The following is an 18786-nucleotide window of genomic DNA, read 5'->3' as shown; positions in this document are numbered from 1 at the left end:
ATCTAATGATGGAGACGGAATGGTGAGCCACTTCAACATTCCTGCCTTGAGAACCCCGTGAACAGTACGAAAAGGCAAAAGTATATCACACTGAAGGATGAGACCCCGGGGTTGGTAGGCATCCAATGTGCTACTAGAAAAGAGTGGAGAAATAGCTCTAAAAGGAAAGAAGAGGCAGAGCCAAAGCAGAAACAACACCCAATTGTGGATGTGTCTAGTGGTGGAAGTAAAATCTGATGCTGTAAAGAATAAACTTGCATAGGAACCTGGAATGTTAGGTCTCTGAAACCAGGTAAATTTAAAGTAGTCAAACAGGAGATGGCAAGAGTAACATGGATATTTTGGAAATCAGTGAACTAAAATGGACAGGAATGGCTGAAATTAATTCAGATGGCCATTATATCTCTTACTGTGGACAAGAATCCCTTAGAAGAAAGGGAGTAGCCCTCATAGTCAATAAGAGTCCAAAATGCAGTATGCTTGGGTGCAATTTCAAAGATGACAGAATGATCTCAGTTCACTTCCATGGCAAACCATTCACCATCACTATATTTCAAGTCCATGTCCCAAGCACAAAGGCCAGAGAAGCTGAAGTTGACTGGTTCTCTGAAGACTTAAGAGACCTTCAAAACCTACCACCAGATAAAAGATGTCCTTTACATGAGGGGACTGGAATACAAAAGTAGAAAGTCAAGAGATACCTGGACTAACAGACAAGTTTGACCTTGGAGTACAAATGAAGCAGGGCAAAAGCTAACAGAACACTGTCAAGGGAATGCTCTGCTTTTAGCAAACACCCTCTTCCAACACAAGACCTGTTCTCTAGGAGTGGAAAAGACAACAAAATGGATTTCCCCCTACAGCCTCCAGAAAAGAATGCAGGCCTGCTGGCACTTTATTTAGCCCATTGAACCGGATTTTGAATTCCTGACCACGGGATATGTAAACTAATACATTTGTGTTGCTTCAAGGCACAAAGTGCTTGGTCATTTGGTGTAACAGCAGCAGTACCTAATACGGACATGGTTCAAATCAGCCCATCTCCATCTGTGGCATCATAGGTCTTCCTCTCTCTGCTGGACTGTTCCTCTGGCCTCAGAGACTGGCGGTCCTCTGCAGGGTACCCAAGCAGTGTACTTGTCTCTTAATTCCACTTCTTCAGCAACTGCCCAATTCTATGGTCCTCATTACAGCAAAGTCTTTGAAAAGCTGTGTCTACACTGTTTCTCACTGATCTCTTAACACCACTTCTTGAACCCACTCTACTCAGGTTTTGCTTTTACCACTCTTATCAAAGTTGCACTTGACCTTGCCAAGGTTAACTGCCCAATCCAATGGTCAGGTTCAGTCTTCTCTTACTTGTCCCCTTGCAAGAATTGGATTCTTTTCTCCTCCAATCATTTACTTCACGTACTTTCTGAGAACAGTCCCTCCTACCTCACTAGCTTCTTCTCTGTCTCTTCTGCTGGTTCCTCTACATTTTTTTTTTTAAGAAAAAACTAACTTCTCAATGCTGGGTTCTCATGAAGCTTGATGTCCCTGTCTACACTCACTCAATGTATACCATATTACCTCAGATTTTCTAGTTTCATGGCTTTAAGTGCCAACTAAATGTGAGAAACCACAAATAAAAATATTTTACCTAACCCTTTTCTCTAATAGACTTCTATGTCCAACTATATGCATGCATCTACACTTGGGTACCTAAAGCCATCTCAAAGATACATGTCTATAATTGGACTCCTAATCTTTCAACTGAGCGACTGAACTGAAACTGAACTGAATCTTCCCACAAAAATGTGCTCCCCCACATTGTCTTCATCTGAGAAAATGGCATCTCCTTCTCCTATGCCTTAAGCACAAGCATTGCGAGTCGGCTTTGATTCCCCTTTTCCTTTCACTTTACGTCCAATATGTTAGACAATCTACTTGATGAAGCCCTTAAAATGTATCCCTCTATTAACAACTTTGACCACACTTACTGTTACTTCTGTGGTCCAAGCCAACATCATCTCTCACCTAGATTGTTGTAGAGTCCTAAAAGAGGGCTCTTTTTACTCTTATTCTTCTCAAAATAGCTACAAGGGCAATTTTTTTTTAAGCATATCTATTTATGTAACTACCCTGCTCAGAACCCAAAATACCGTTCTCCATTTCCCTCAGAGTAAAGTCTTCAAAACCCCTTGTGACACAAATCCCATGGCGCCACTATCTCTCTGGCTTATCGTCAGCTTCTGTCTCTGCACCTCACTAAGCTTCACCCACATCAGCCAACTTCAGTTCAGTTCAGTCACTCAGTCATCTCCGATTCTTTGCAGCCCCATGGACTGCAGCATGCCAGGCTTCCCTGTCCAACACCAACTCCTGGAGTTTACTCAAACTCATATCCAACGAGTTGGTGATTCCATCCAACCATCTCACCCTCTCTCATCCCCCTCTCCTCTCACCTTCAATCTTTCCCAGCATCAGGGCCTTTTCAAATGAGTCAGTTCTTCACATCAGGTGGCCAAAGTATTGGAGTTTCAGTCTCACAATCAGTCCTTCCAATGAATATTCTGGACTGATTTCCTTTAGGATTGACTGATTGGATTTCCTTGCAGTCCAAGGAACTCTCAAGAGTCTTCTCCAACACCACAGTTCAAAAGCATCCATTCTTCAGTGCTCAGCTTTCTTTATAGTCCAACTCTCACATCCATATATGACTACTGGAAAAAACATAGCTTTGACTAGATGGACCTTTGTTGGTAAAGTAATGTCAGCCAACTTGCTGTCCCTTAAATGTTACATAACACATATCCTTCTTGAAGTTAGTATTTTCTGTTCCAGAGTAATGAATGGAGCCACTGTCTCTATGTTGCAAGGCTGTTTCTTATACAAATGAAAAGTTGTGTGGGATGAAGTGTAGTCAGTGTCTCTGCCTAACAGATGTACAGAAATGAGAGAGATTGTGCAGAATTATATCTTATAGGCACTTACTCATTTCTAACAGCTAAGTTCTAATTTCATTCACAGTCTTAGCCTCCAGTAGGCTATCGACTCAAGAGTTTCTCATTTTAACTGATGTTTATTGATAATACCATGTGATACTAAAGAATATTCAATAAACTTTTGCTGAATTAATGAGTGAATGGCAACCAATGAATCAATGGAAAAATATATAAAAATTCATCAAAGTGCTAAGCATGGGCAAAAAATTAAGAAATTAAATAAAAGAGTAAGATATACTGCTTTATAGTAAGCAAAATATAATACTGGATTTTTACATCATAGTTTTATTTTACCAACATAATTATGCTAAGTTAAAAATAAGTAGAAAACCTGTAATTGAAGATCTTTTCTCTTTGTAAATGAAAACACACACACACATTTCTAGAGGAAAATCATAAGGAAAAGGCACCAAATTTAAGTATTATTAAGTGGGTTAATCACAGGTTATCTTTATTCTTTATCATTTCCTTTCAAATTTCCAAACTGTCTGTAATTTGCATTGTTTAACTATCACAAAAAAAGTATTCTTACTTTGAAGTCTTTATTGTTTCATAAACTTTATTTTTTTAAAGGAAAGGCAAACTTTCAAACATTCAGACATTTCATTTAAGCACCTCCACCAAGTACAAAAATCCTCTTCATAGTCCTAGAAACAAGTAATTCTCAAAGAACCACAGTGAGAACTGAGAGTCAATATTCTTCAGAAAATGGATAGCCGGGCTGACCAACACCACTGAAAGAGAGGAGGAGGATTAACTTATTAAATCTGTCATGTTGTCAAAAACTGCTGCTCAATAGATGCAGTCAGGATATATGTGTCTAAATATATAAACACGTCCCTCGTTCTCCCCCGACAAGCACACATGCCGGTGCCTGCGCCATGTGTACATGGCACCTGCAAATCCAGTTCCAACATTCACGTGTAATATTCACGCCACAGTGACAGGTAGTTTGACTCAGGTTACAATTTATATAAGAGCACAAGACTTAGGGCTAACTGTGGAGGTCATTTCAGACACAGGTAGAACTTCTTTGATCCCTAGTTGATGAAAAGGTGCACAGTGAACAAATTAGCTGCCCTTTTCCACACATCCATGGATAAGCAAATACTGAGCACTCCAAAAATACAGAGCACCTCCATAAAGGACTTTGTCATCTATAGGAGAGCTACCATGCGCACTTGAATAATCATACAGTTCAAAGTGGGATTATTACCTTTTTAATTTAGTCAAACATTGGTTATTTCAAAACATCCCACCCTCACGTTCTCCCCCAGAGTTCAAAAGTCTGTTCTGTACTTCTGTGTCTCTTTTTCTGTTTTGCATATAGGGTTATCACCACCATCTATCTAAATTCCGTATATATGTGTTAGTATGCTGTAATGTTCTTTATCTTTCTGGCTTACTTCACTCTGTATAATGGGCTCCAACTAATAAAATAATATTAAAAAATAAATAAATAAATAAATAAAATAAAATACAAAAAAAAAAAACATTGGTTATGCAGTAAGTACTATTACTGCTTTTTTCACTTTTCCTATGTTTCTACTTTTGTTTCAGAATTTGTCTTTTTCTTTTTTTTCCATTTATTTTTATTAGTTGGAGGCTAATTACTTTACAATATTGTAGTGGTTTTTGTCATACATTGGACTCTGTGGGAGACAACGAGGGTGGGATGTTTCGAGAGAATACATCGAAGCATGTATATTATCTAGGGTGAAACAGATCATCAGCCCAGGTTGGATGCATGAGACAAGTACTCGGGCCTGGTGCACTGGGAAGACCCAGAGGGATCAGGTGGAGAGGGAAGTGGGAGGGGGGATCGGGATGGGGAACACATGTGGATCCATGGCTGATTCATATCAATGTATGTCTTTTTCAATTTGATTCATTAAAGAGTGCATTCTGAGCAATTCCAAGTACCAGGAGCCTGGCTCAGGTCATTACCTGAGCCCACAACAGAGTACAGAAAAGTAACTATCCACCTTGTATTCAATTATCATGTCTTTTATCAGAAGCATGATAGCTATAATAGGGAGAGTTTTGAAATCTTTCACTGGAAATAAATTCTTTGTTTCACCAATAATTTGTATTCCCTTCTCTCTAAACTCCCTTCCAACATCTCCCTGGTTGATTAGCCCTCTGTGCCTTCAATCTTGACATCTTCCTGCAGTAATTGGGCAGCTGGAATTCAATGTTAGTGACTAAGTCAAAGTCACGAGGGTAGAGGCTCCCCAGGGGATGGACCCCTGATGAACAAATACAACACTGGTGTGAGTCTTGACTCAAGAAACCAGAGAGACCCAGACGAACTTACCTGAGTGTGTCCTGCTAAGCAGTCACTCACTGGAGGGTCAGTTAAGCTCATGATCTACTTGGAAATCAGTTTTGTGAGATAACAAGGATGAACACATGGAAGTTGTAATAGGGAAGAAAGGGCAGTGACGAGATAGATTTGTAGGAAGCAGATGGTGTCTTGGTGAAGAAATGCCCATAAGGGAGAATGTCCACCAGACACTTAGGGGACAGAGTGGGGCAGGCCCATGTGACATCGTAGCACTGATGGATGTTGGCCTCTCTAGGACCCTCCTCCATAAAAACATCTACAATACATTTCACAGTTGTGTTGGGATTAACATGATTGCAGGCTTCCTAGGTGGCTCAGTGGTAAAGGATCCACCTGCAAAGCACAAGACATGGGTTTGATCCCTGAGACAGAAAGATCCCCTCAGCCTTGAGAGGAGGTACACCAGGCACAGGGATTAGGGGCACAAAATAGTGAATTCACCATGATGTGAAAACATGTGATTTTATTGATGGGCTGGCCTGGGCCCCATCACATTTCTCTTGGTCAGAGACAGAGCCCTAGAGGAAACCTCTGGTCTATGGTCTGCAGGAAGCCCCTGGTTTATTCCTACTCTAGAAATCAGCACCGTTTTCCTAGAATTAAGCTTTTAAAAAGCTAAGCTCTCCTGCTGACCTGCCTGCTACAGAAAACACTTTTTGTGGGAAGCATCAGCAAGTCACTTACAGGTGAAATTCGTAATATCTTATATTTCTGTTGAGGTCATCGATTGCTTTCATATCTTCTGGAGTCAATTGAAAGTCAAACACCTGGAAGGAAAGAAGAATCACATTACCTCTGCCCCAAGGAGCCGGCCTCCCCCTGGGGACTGAAGGACTTTCCAGGTGGATGGAGAGAAAGAGGGGACAGGGAAGCCATATCTGTCTTCAGTTTCCAGATGAACAAGCCTGGGACCCTCTGCTGAGTTTTCACTTCTCCTTCCCACATCTTCTCTGTCCAGCTCACAAACAATACGGCGCATCAGTCCCTTATCTTTCTAAGTGAATCACTTGTGACAGAAAACAAGAAATCTAAAATCATTTTTTCCGAACACACTGCTCTTAGACGCTCCTGCCTTGATACCTGAACCTGAGTTGACATTAGACTGATTGCCTCTCCCCAACATACCCTAAGGGTGACAGCATTCGGCTGAGCAATGTGGGGAGGAGGCTCCCCTGAGAAAGTCTGTTCAGGAATCTGATATCAAACTACTCATTATCTATGATTGAATCTAAAAGAAACTTTATGTATATACCATCCTGGAGAAAGTTATGAGAAGTGTTTAAACATTAAGGAACAACAAATTATGAAAAATTCATGACATAACAATGAAATGGAAAGCTCAATTTTGTAAAGAAATTCATTTTCTCTGAAGTGATCTCTTGTTTCAATGCAATGTGAACCAAAGACTTAAACACATATTCTGATGTGGAAGTTCATATAGTGATACTAAATTTTAAATAAGAGAAGAGCTAGTCAAAAGCAGTCAAAACATCTTTAAAATAGAAGAACGTACCATATTGAAAAACAAAACTTATTTTTTACTTCAGTAACACAGTAGAGAAATAGTTAAATAGAAAAGAGTGGGCAGAAATGTGCTTATGGACACTTGATATGTGAGAGTTGACAGTGAAAATCTGTGGAAAACATGGACAGTTGTTTTTGTTATTCAGTCACTTAGTTTGTCCGAAGCTTTGTGACCCCAAAGGAAGAGATTTTTTCCCACTCACTGACTGAGAATCATATCACTGTGCTGAAAAGAAGACTAGGTTAGTTGCCTTATTCTAGCCAATAAAAACTATGCAGAGAAGTCTTCAGGCCCCCCTGACAAGAGCCACATCCACCCGTTAAAGCAGAACTGCCAAGCTGCTCAGCACTGAACTGCAAATGCACAAAACAGCCCAGCCTAGAGGCCAACAGCTTAGCTGAGTGCAGGCTGATTTTCAAATCACAGATTCAGAATTACATAAATGAACTCCACATTAAATCCTGAAACTGGGGAGAGTTTCCTGTACAGCTAAGGGTACAATGATGGTCTCCTACAAATAAATCAACAACCTAGCTAAAGTGGACAAAGTCTTGAAGAGGAACTTCACAAAGACAGAAACTCAAAAAGATTAAAAGTATGAAGATGAAAACCTATGAGTATCCAGGGAAATACACAATGATTTGGAAGTGAAAGATCGCAGCCATAATTTCTGTGCCCACAAATTCACATGTTACGGTGTTAAAAATGGTCTAGACCTCCTCCTTTGAAGGAGGAGTAGGTCATGATGGCAGAGCCCTCACAAATGAGATTTCAAGAATATCATATTCACATAAGAGACTTGGGAGTGCTCTTTTTCCCCTCCAACATGTAAAGATATGAGGAGAAGCCTGTGACCTGGAGGAGAGCCCTCACCCAACCACACGGGTACCCTGATCTCAGATCTACAGCTTCACAACTGTGAGAAACAAATTTAACTTCTTCACAGCCACTCAGCCTGTGGTATTTTGTTAGAGCAGTTCAAACAGTCTAAGAAAAATCACATAATGTATTTCTATCAATTGAGAACAGAGCAACTAAGGTATTTTCCTTAGGAACCCTCTGCCCACAGCCTTGCTCATCACCTGTATGTTCTCTTTGATCCACTTCTTGTTGTTACCCTTGGCCAGAACCACAACCCCACGTTGTATCTGGTAGCGAAGGGCAACCAGAGCTGCTGTTTTCTTGTGCTTTTTGGCAATGGCAGAGAGAATCGGATCCTCCAGGAGAACAGGATGGTTTGGGTTCACCCTGAAAGGGATTTCAGAAATGCTGAGGAGCTGAGACTCTGCAGTTTCTAAGGAGGCTTCTCAAACAGACCAATTAGGTCCACTCTAGACCAGTGTTCCCAAAGTGTGGTCCAGGGACCAGCAGTATCAGCATCACTTGGGATCTTATTAGAAATACAAATTCCATGGCTGAGCTGAAGACAAACTGAGTCAGAACCTCAACTGTGTCACTTCCCATTCTGTGTTTACAGAGCTCTGCAGGTGATTCAGGTGTATTATTGAGCTGAGACCAGAATGCCAAATTGTGAATTATTTTCTTTAATTCTCAGGGGTTGTTTTTCTTCTGCAATCAAGGGCATGAATAGAGAAACAGTAGGGAAAGCCTGGGAATTTTTTTTTAATTTCACTTTTTAAGGTATCAACAAAAATTGAGTAGTCTCAAAACTAAGGGACATTTATCTCAGCATTATTTTACTAGGATGTTCACAGAAATGCTTCAAATTGAAATTTTTTTCTATCATGATATACTGACCAGTTACATATTATCCCAATTTTTAGATACAAGTTAAGGGAAGCTTGCAACATCTATTTTTAAAACTGTATTCATTAGCTAATAGTTAATATGTAAATCATGACATCAGCTTGTGTCTCTGGTCTCATCTGGGGGATTATATATAGATTTCAATGCAGACATTTGTTGTTGATGAGTCTACAAGCTAATACAATGTAGAAAAATTGTCTGGGTGATGGGAAGATAAAAGAGAAGGATTCATTTCATCCCACCACTCTCTCCCCTCTGCCTAAGAGAGTTATCTGAGTAGTGTGTTATTTAAAGTATTTTATCGAAAATTGAATTTCAGGGAAACTCCCAGTTGTCTTCATTAGCATTCAATACCATTCTTTTACTCGTTGGGATCCCAGAGCAGCATAGGCAACAAGAACAATTTCATGTGACTTGCAGAAATCCAACAGCTTGCTCTGGTTCAGATAAGGGTGACATTCCACCTGTGGAATGCCCAAAGAGAAGAGTGTCAGATTACATACAAAGGCAAAATTAATATGACAGAGAAAGACTAAAAGTTTTCAAAGGCTAAAGGAAAGACTACAACATTAAATGAAAACTGGAAATGTCAACATCAACAGAAAAACAGAGAAAGGTATATTTATACAGTTATTTTATAATAGACATGGATGGGAGAACCAGTCCACGATTGAGTAATCAAAAGTTGTGCTCTGTATTTGAGTAGATGTTCCTGAGTAAATATTTCATAAATTACTAGAATCACCTTGAGCCTTTAACTTCACCCTCTAACCTGGATGATTTTCATCACCTGCAACAAATTTTTCTGAACTATGCTCCCTGTTTAAGACTCATAAATGCTGAGACAACAAGACCAAGAATTCAAACATCAGAACCCCACACAAACCCTTAAAATCCATCTCAACTGTTTTGACTCTTCATTAATTTACTTATGATTCCATGCTTTCATCATCTTGCTTCTTGTATGCAGTTCTCTTCAGGGCACGTTGCCCTCCATCTGGTCATCCTTTCATCTCAAGGAAATGCCTCCTTCCTCTAGTTCTGGGTTCTAACCACAGTTTAGAAGGAAGGCATCCCACCTTTTCCACCCAGACTTTTGTAAATAGAGATACTGGTATGGATTCTATTCACACTATCCAGAGAGGTTCTGCTCTCTAGAATCCTCTGTCCACAAAGGTCAGATGAACTTGAGGAGAGGCCAGACAGACATCAGGCTCCAGTGCAAGAAGGAGGTTCTGCAGAGCAGGAGGGAGAGGAGCCGAGCTGCTCACCTGGTTGCAGACGGGCTTGTACTTGAGCCCCGGCTTGTTCAGGATCTTCTCCAGCTGCTTGTGGTTGAAGTTGGACACCCCGATGGACTTGGTCAGCCCTGCGTCCTTACACTTTTCCAGGGTCTGGGAGGGAGGGGTGGTGAACAGTCACTTGGAATGGGCAATAAAATAAGAATAAATGCTGAGAAACATCAGTAATCACACTCAGCTATCAAGACTTATCCTTGACTATCAAGAAGAAAAATCGGGAAGAAGTTCATGATATAAAAAGAAAAACTACTGACCCTGCCTTAGAAAAACTCCAGAGAAGATATATCACATGGGAGGAAAAAGATACCTGTCTACACTGTACCAAATTCTCCTCCGCCATTCCTCTCTGTGAACATTTCAGCAATGGTTTCCTCCCCACAACCCCAGCATCCCTGCCCTTAGATTCTTGAACTGCTGAGTCTGATGGGCCACAGCCCATTCTCACAGGTGGAAGAAATGAAGGAGGTTCCCCTTCTCCTGGCTCCTTCCCTGGTTCTCTCCTCCCCAGACTCACCTCCCATGTGCGACAGAAATCCACTGAGTCAAGTATCAGTTTTCCATTTTCATCTTTTGGGAATAATTCCTCCCCTGGCTGGAACAGAAGCAGTTATTTTAGACATGTCACAAAATAATTTCTCTGCATTTACCAAGGCTGCCTGGCACCAGGGATTAAACTTCCATCAGGTAGGTTTACAAACTTCTAAATATTAATATTTGTAAAGTGATTTGCATATATGGAGTTGTCAGCAATACCTTTAGGAAGGAGGCTTATTCCAATCTCTTACACACAATATATGTTGTAATAAATACAATCTTTCTAGGTCCTAAAGGGGACTCACTGTGACTTCTCTGAATTTTGTCTGCTCCTTGTATTTGCCTATTTTGAAATGCCTTTTGGGGTTGGGAATGGCAGTAAGTTACATGACATAATTTCCAGAATAAAAATTGCAGTCTTCATACGGCTGGATATCAGACTTTCATTTCCCTCTGAGCACCAGGTGTCCTAGGGCAGACATGCGAACTGCAAGGCTATCTTTAGATGGATATGGAATGTGGACCATCCACACATGCTCTCAAATTTTCATGACCATGAGTCTCAGACTGCCCCAAAGTCATATTTGCCACCAATGGAAAATGTTCAGTAAAAAATAAAGTAAATCATGGTTAGTGTACTGATAAGGGATAGAAAAAAGGAGACATTTCTGAACACTGCTACAAATCCTCCAAACTCTCTGTGTCTGGGACTTGCAATCTACATAGTCCACTAAGCTATTTTGCATTAGATGGCTTGAATTTATTTCTATAACTTGAAATCCAGAGTTCTAAGTAAACCACCATTCTTAATCGCTAAGTGCATTCTACAAATCTCATCATGAAGACAGGCAAGAGTGTAGGCAATGTCTCCCAACTTCCTATACAGTTAAGAGATTTGATTCACCCAGAGGAAGCACCACCAAATCTGCTCAACTTGAAAGAGTAAAAAACAAAATTAACTCATCATGTTCAATGTAAGGCAGTGTCATGCTCACCACAGCTGCACCAAACTCTTGGCTCATGAAATCCCCAGACACTCAGGAGTCATAACAAGGACTGTGTGCAGAACTGGCTTATTTCTATTTTCTTTACTTTTTCAGGCAGAGCCTCAGATTATTAACTCCTTTCAAAAAACTCAGTAAAAAAAATCACAAAGATTATTTGGGGAATTCTACTCTAGTGTAATCATTCTTTCAACCTACTAAGAGAAATCTTTATTCAATTATCCATACAAGTTGATACACATTCTAACACAAGATATAACATTGATGTGATCACACAAATTTCTAACCTTCAGAGCCAGCGGATAATGCATAATATAGAGATCGACATAGTCCAGTTGAAGATTTTTCAGTGACTTTTCCAAGGCTGGTCGGACCAACTCTGGTCGAAGGGAAGTTAACCAAAGCTGCAGAGGTTAAAGAATTAAAGTTGCATTAATAATACACTAGGTTTTTTTTTTTTTTTTTTTTTTTGAGGATTGTGGGATATAACTTACTGTATCAAGGATGGAATCCTGGCTCATAGCAGTAAAGCACCGAGTCTTAAATATTGAACCACCAGGGAGCTCTAATACTTTAGGAATTTACCAATAGGCATAGTTCACCAAACAACTCTTCACCAAGGGATCCTATTATATAATTGTCATCTGGGCACAGGCACTTGCACACGTGCACACACACAACCTACACAGTACCTTTGAAGTGCAGAATATGTCTTCTCTCCTCACAGTGCCATCTGCAATCTTGCTTCGAATGACCTGGCCAATCTCCTCTTCATTTTGGTAGACATGAGCACAGTCAATATGGCGGAACCCAACCTCTATAGCGAACGGGGTGAATTCCAGAGCTTCCCTCTTAGCAACCTACATAAGCAACAAAGGTAGAAGTTGAAGATCCACATAAGATATTGCTGGGCACAAGCTTTGATCTTCCCAAGAATCAACCTTTTTCTGTGTCTTTGGTTACTTCTGTGTGTGTAGTGATGAACCCATGACATTTTCCCTTAACATTCCTAATAAGTAAACAAATGAACACTGCCCAGGAACCCTTCAACTTCAGGTGATCAGGGGCCGATTGCTGGTATCAGAGGACAGCAAAACCACCTTTAGTTTCAGTGATTTGATGAAAGAACCCAAAGGACTCAACAAAATGTTGTAGTCATGAATGATTTATAATGTGAGGTATTTGAAGCAAAATGAGCAAAGTTACAAGGTGCTTGGCAAAAACCAAGGTGAAAGCTTCTGAGAACTTCTATCTACCAGTGAAGCCGCACAGAATACACCCCCCCCCAAAAAAAAAAAAACCTATCTTTTCAAGGTGTACAATGTGATGGTCTCATATAAGTTGTTCTTGTTATTCACTTGCTCAGTCGTGTCTGACTCTTTGCAACCCCATGGACAGCAGCACTCCAGGTTTCCCTGTTCTTCACCATCTCCCAGAGTTTGCTCAAACTCATGTCCTTTGAGCCAATGATGCCATCAAACCATTTCATCCTCTGTCCCCTCCTTCTCCTCCTGCTATAAATCTTTCCCAGAATCAGGGTGTTTTCCAATGAGTTGTCACTAGAATCAAGTAGCCAAAGTATTGGAGCTTCAGCTTTAGCATCAGTCATTCCAAGGAACATTTAAGGTTGATTTCCTTTAGGATTGGCTAGTTTGATCTGCTGGCTATCCAAGAGACTCTCAAGAGTCTTCTCCAGCATCATTGTTCAAATGCATCAATTCTTTGGTGCACAGCCTTCTTTATGGTCCAGCACATACATCCACACATGAACATGACTACTGGAAAAACCATAGCTTTGACAATATATAACTCTGTTGCCAAAGTAATGTCTCTGCTTTATAATACGCTGTACAAGTTTGTTATAGCTTTTCTTCCAAGGAGCAAGTGTCTTTTAATTTCCTGGCTACACAACATTCACAGTAATTTTGGAGACAAAAAAAAGATAAGAGTCTGTCACTGTTTCCATTATTTCCCCATCTATTTGCCATAAAGTTATGGGACAGGATGCCATGATCATAGTTTTTCAAATGTGGAGTTGTAAGCCAGGTTTTCACTCTCCACTTTCACCTTCATCAAGAGGCTGTTTAATTTCTCTTCACTTTCTGCCATTATGGTGGTGTCATTTGCATATCTGAGGTTACTGATATTTCTCACGGCAATCTTGATTCCAGCTTGGCTTCATCCAGCCTGGCATTTCTCAGGATTGTACTTACTCATATAAGTATCCATTGTTAATAATTATCATAAGCAAGCTAGTTAACAGAACCATCACCTCACATAGCTACCTTTTAGAACTGCTTATAAGAAATTACAGATCTAGTCTCTACAAAATCTCAAGATATAGCCCATTATTTCTAACTATAGTCAATTTGCTGTACATCGGGCCTCCAAATTACGCATCTTATAACAGAAAGTTGTACCCTTGACCAACATTTTCCATTTTTCCCAGTCTTGCAACCAGCTTCTGGTCACCATACCTCTACTCTCTCTTCTACAAGTACCACTATTTTAGATTCCACCTACGAAGAGATCATGCAATATTTGTCTTTCTATTTCTGGCTTACTTAGCTTAATGTTCTCCTAGTTCTTCTGTGTGATTGCAAATGGATTAACTTTGTCTTCAATGCTCAATAATATTCCTTTTCTATTTAAGTGATTCAGAATTTTTCCCACTTCAAGGAGATAGATAATTGGTGTAACAGACTTCTGCAGGGTCTAGTTCTGTTTTTTCTTAAATGCATGGACATTTGGGGATGGGCTTCCCTGGTGGTTCAGATGGTACAGAATCCACCTGCAATGCAGGAAACCTGGGTTCGATCCCTGGAATAGGAAGATCCCCTGGAGAAGGGAAAGGCTACCCAATCCAGTATTCTGGCCTGGAGAATTCCTTGGACTGTACAGTCCACGGGATCGCAAAGAGTCGGACATGACTGAGTGATGTTCACTTTCAGGGATGTACCTGGGAATGAGCCCATGAGCTTCAGTTACAGCCCTGTCCCTTTCCTCACCTCAACCCGGTGTGTTCTATGAAGTAAACAAGGTCTGTCTTCTATCTGCAAAGTGTCTCTTAATAATTTTTCCATTTTATAAATTAGAATAGTGAGCCTCAAAGTATAAACCCAGTCCCTTGTCACATCTAAAGACAAAATAGACAGCAAACTTTCTGGCTTGCCGTCTAGAGACTTGTCCACTAGCCCCTCTTATGACCAAGCACTGCAGACCATACTTTAATAAAAACACATTACAAAACCCCACGATACATTACAAAATCTGGCATGTAAGATTGTATCTTATCCCCTCCAGTGATACTATGGTTCCCATCAGAAGAAGTTTCCAAGCAGAAACAGAAGCACAGGGCAAAACGCAGCTGGAGTGTTTCTTGCCTGGCACCAAGCAGGTATCCCACAGTAGAAAAGCAATTCTCTCCCATTAGTTTTCAGTCACCTCATCTTCAGTACCTTCCACCTCAAACACTTCTCTGGGTCATGTCTTATTGGAAGCAGGAAAGAGTTCTTGAACTAATAAAATGTACAGAGAAACCGTGCGACTGCAGTCACCCACAAAGGAAAGCAGCTGACAGTCAGTGATTTTGACAGCCGAGTCTCACCTCTTCTGCCAAGCTGAGAAAGAGATGGAAACTGGAGGGGAACCCAGACCCAGAGTAATCTACAGGTGAGCACAGTTTCATATCCTGATGCAGAGTGAAGACTCTCTCTGCTTTTTCAAAGAGCATGGTTCTGGCCTGGTTAGTAGAACAATGTGATCCTCCCAGAGTCACACAGGAGCTCAGTGCTTGACAACCCAAGTCCCTTTCACTCATGTTACATCCAGTACTATTTATATCTCGACCCACAACCACTACTGTTACCTCTGGAGGTGCATATGTTCCAAATCCCAGGACAGGAATAAAGTGGCCATCATTAAGTTTCACTCTCTGGCTTTTGGGATCCATTGCCTATTTCTCTTCGGAGTAACCAGACTGATGTTTTTCTTCTTCCTTCACAGGTTAGTAACAACAGGAAGGTAACACCCCAGCTGGATCATCCAATGTTAGCAGATATATTGTAGGAGGAGCATGATTAAACCAGTTCCCATTGAGTAAGAACAGGATTGAAATCAGTTAGCTTGTTTGCTTTTCTTTTTAGCAGTAAAACACTATTATATAATGATGATATGTGCTGAACAATTATAGATCATATTTTAGACTAGAAACTTCCACAAAAGGAATATTTTTTATTTTTCTTTTACAGAGCCAATCTAAATCAAACATCAGTTGAAACAACGGTCTTAGAGCACAAACATACACACATATACAAATCACATAATCTGAAAGTGTTTAATAAGCATTTTTGAAAATGTTATCCTTTAATAAAAAATCAAAACTTCAAATGAGAATAAATTTACCTTTTGACATTTTCCACCAGCAAAATTATTATGCTTTACAGACCTGACTTGTGAAATCCTGAATATGATATGTAAACCAGACATTTTTGCAAAGTGCTTATTGGAGGTTAATTATTAATAGTTTTAGGATATCATGTGCCGTGTGCCCAGAGACTCTGAGTGTTCATAATTGTGCTTAGTTATATAACTCTAATAGTACTCTCATAATGTAACTGACATATATTTTACATAATTTACTAAGTGTTCCACATTATTCATAAAAGAAAAACCCATAAGCAAATTAAAATACAACAAATTTGGAAAGAGTAATGGAAATTGTGATGCATTTAGAGACAGGGATATTGTGAAGACAAACAAAATTTAACATGTGCAGTGATGTCAGCAAAATGGCGAGATGGGAGGAGGTTAGTCTCCCTTGGAAAGACAAGAAAAGAAAGAGAAGGCAGCTGAAAAACCTCTTAGGAGCTTTGGAAAACAGTCAAACAAAGGTCTATAGCAAAAACAGTGAACAGGCAACTAGGAAAAATCCAGAACAGAATGACAGAAAATTTCATCGTGTATTACTCACCTGTACCCTCCTCTTGCCTGGGGCAGTGCAGACTTGATCAGTTCCAGTTGCCTCCCTCAAACCAGAATGATAAGAGAAAATGTTATGTGCAATGTTCGAACCTACCTGGGGACTGTCTGGAGACTGATGTCTGTTCCACTTAACTCTAAACTTAAACTGAAGAGCAGCTGCAGTGGCTATTACAGTTACAGGAGGAATATATATACACACACATATACAGGGACTCAACGACAAAGGAATAAAGTTGGAGACTTTGACTAGACCATGTATTAATAAAACCCTGAATAGAACTGGGGTGTGGCTTTGGGGGACATAGGGCATTCAAAAAACAGTCATAAATTTACTGGAATCAGAAAGCGATTCTCGGGCCAGGCACGATGATGACTCAGAAATGACTGAGACCCCTTAGCTTTCCTGTCAGGCTTATCCCAGGACTAGGAGCATGATGAGCAAACGAATGAAGAAAAGTCATGACAAGAAACACATCTACCAAGAGCGAATTTTTACCTGCTGTTTCAAGTACCCAATGATGAACACAAACATACACAGGAACACACACACAGGAATACACACGCACACACAGCAACACACACAGGAACATACACACACACATCTGGACGGGGCAGTGCACACTTTTAAGGGATGGAATGAGTTTGGACCCAGACAGCAGAGTTTTGCTCCAGCACCTTGGGACCCACACGGCCCAGTGGGGTGAGGACACCCAGTGAGCACAGAAGCCTCTGCTCACTCTTGGCTCTGGTGTAGCCTCTCTCTCCCCTCCCACCAAGCTGTCAGCATGCCCTGAGGAAGGGGTGACCCTGCCAACATCAGCTCCAGCTCTGCCCCAGATCCTCCGGGCACAAAGACTGCACAGGGACATGACCACACATGGACATCCCTGCAAGACCAGAACAGGTAAGTTTTTCACCTACTTTCATAGAGATGTTTCCTTGGTGGCTCAGCAGGTAAAGAATCTGCCTGCAATGTGGGAGACCTGGATTGATCTCTGGGTTGGGAAGATCCACTGGAGAAGGGAATAGCTACCCACTCCAGTATTCTGGCCTGGAGAATTCCATGGACTATACAGAGTCAGACATGACTGAGCGACTTTCACTTCACAGGGAGAGAGGAAGTTAAGCAAAATGAGAAGAGAGAGGAATTTGTGTCAAATGAAACAATAAGAATAAACACCTGAAAAAAATCAGCTCTGAGATAGACATTGATAGTTTACCAATATAATTTACCGGAATTTAGAAACATAAGTAGAGTGCCACCTTAACTAGGGAATAGAACTCTACACTGTGAATAGAACATTCACAGTGTAGGGTTCCAGAAGCAGAAGAGAGGGCAAAAGGGCAGAAAATGTATCTGATGAAATTATGGCTAAAATTTTCTCAACCTGGGACTTCCCTGGATCTCCAGTCGTGAGGACTCTGTGCTTCCACTGCACGGGGCACAGGTTCTGAACCTGGCCGGGGAACTACTTACCAAAGGTGATTAAAATCATGAGATGGGGGATATTCCTGGATTACCTGGATCACTCTGGTATATTCACAAAGTCCTTATATGTGGGACCTGGGAGGGTTGTAGTCGAAGAGAAGGTGGGAAGATAGGAGCACTAGATAAGAGACTTGAAGACACTATGCGCTGTCTCTGAACATGGCAGAAGAGTGTCCAAGACAGATAATGAACCATTCTCTTGTTGTACAGTGACATATTCAAGTACGACTCTATGCACCCCGTGGACTATAACACACAAGGATTCCCTGTCCTTAACTGTCTCCTGGGGTTTGCTCAAATTCATGTCCATTGAGTCATGATGCCATCAAAACAGCTCATCCTCTGTTGCACCCTTCTCCTCCTGCCCTCAGTCTTTCTTGCATCAAGGTCTTATCCAATGAGTCAGCTCTTTGCATTAGGGTGAAAAATATTGGAGCTTCAACTTCAGCACCAATGAACATTCAAGGTTGTTTTCCTGTAGGATTGACTGCTTTGTTCTCCTTACTGCTGAAGGGACTGAATCTTCTTCAACACCACCGTTCAAAAGCATCAATTCTTCGATCTTTACGGTCCAACTCTCATATCTATACATGACTATGGTACTGAAAAAACCATAATTTTGACTATATGAAACTTGGTGGGCAAAGAGATGTCTCTGCTTAATACGTTGTCTAGGTGTGTCATAGCGTGTCACTTGTTTATTTCCAAGGAACAAGTCTTAATTTCCTGGCTGGAGTCATGGTTCACAGCCATTTTGGAGCCCAGGAAAATAAATTTTGGAGCTCAAGAAAATAAATTTTGGAGTCCAAGTAAATAAAGTCTGTCACTGTTTCCATTTTACCCCAAATA

General features: G+C 40.7%; 1 protein-coding gene across 3 annotated transcripts; it reads right to left on the bottom strand.

Moving 5' to 3' along the window:
• Nucleotides 1–3467: 3467 nt before the first annotated feature.
• Nucleotides 3468–16561, bottom strand: LOC136157848 (dihydrodiol dehydrogenase 3-like). Of its 3 annotated transcripts, XM_065919606.1 has the most exons (10): nucleotides 16438–16561; nucleotides 15334–15462; nucleotides 12158–12325; nucleotides 11753–11869; nucleotides 10442–10519; nucleotides 9898–10020; nucleotides 8981–9090; nucleotides 7942–8107; nucleotides 6019–6101; nucleotides 3468–3721 (listed from the first exon to the last, which is right to left on the bottom strand). In XM_065919606.1, exons 2-10 carry the CDS (start codon nucleotides 15415–15417, stop codon nucleotides 3679–3681), a joined length of 972 nt encoding a protein of 323 aa, XP_065775678.1. In that variant the 5' UTR covers nucleotides 15418–15462; nucleotides 16438–16561; the 3' UTR covers nucleotides 3468–3678. The 3 variants fall into 3 exon arrangements, with proteins under 3 accessions (XP_065775678.1, XP_065775679.1, XP_065775680.1); XM_065919607.1 differs by lacking the exon at nucleotides 16438–16561 and having other exon boundaries at nucleotides 15334–15511; XM_065919608.1 differs by lacking the exons at nucleotides 15334–15462; nucleotides 16438–16561 and adding an exon at nucleotides 15073–15194.
• Between the last annotated feature and the right edge of the window lie 2225 nt (nucleotides 16562–18786).

The sequence above is a fragment of the Muntiacus reevesi genome, chromosome 2 (assembly GCF_963930625.1).
Source record: "Muntiacus reevesi chromosome 2, mMunRee1.1, whole genome shotgun sequence".
Lineage (NCBI taxonomy): Eukaryota > Metazoa > Chordata > Mammalia > Artiodactyla > Cervidae > Muntiacus > Muntiacus reevesi.
The sequence above is the reverse complement of the archived record's forward strand: the minus strand, read 5'-3'. Positions and strand labels throughout refer to the sequence as shown.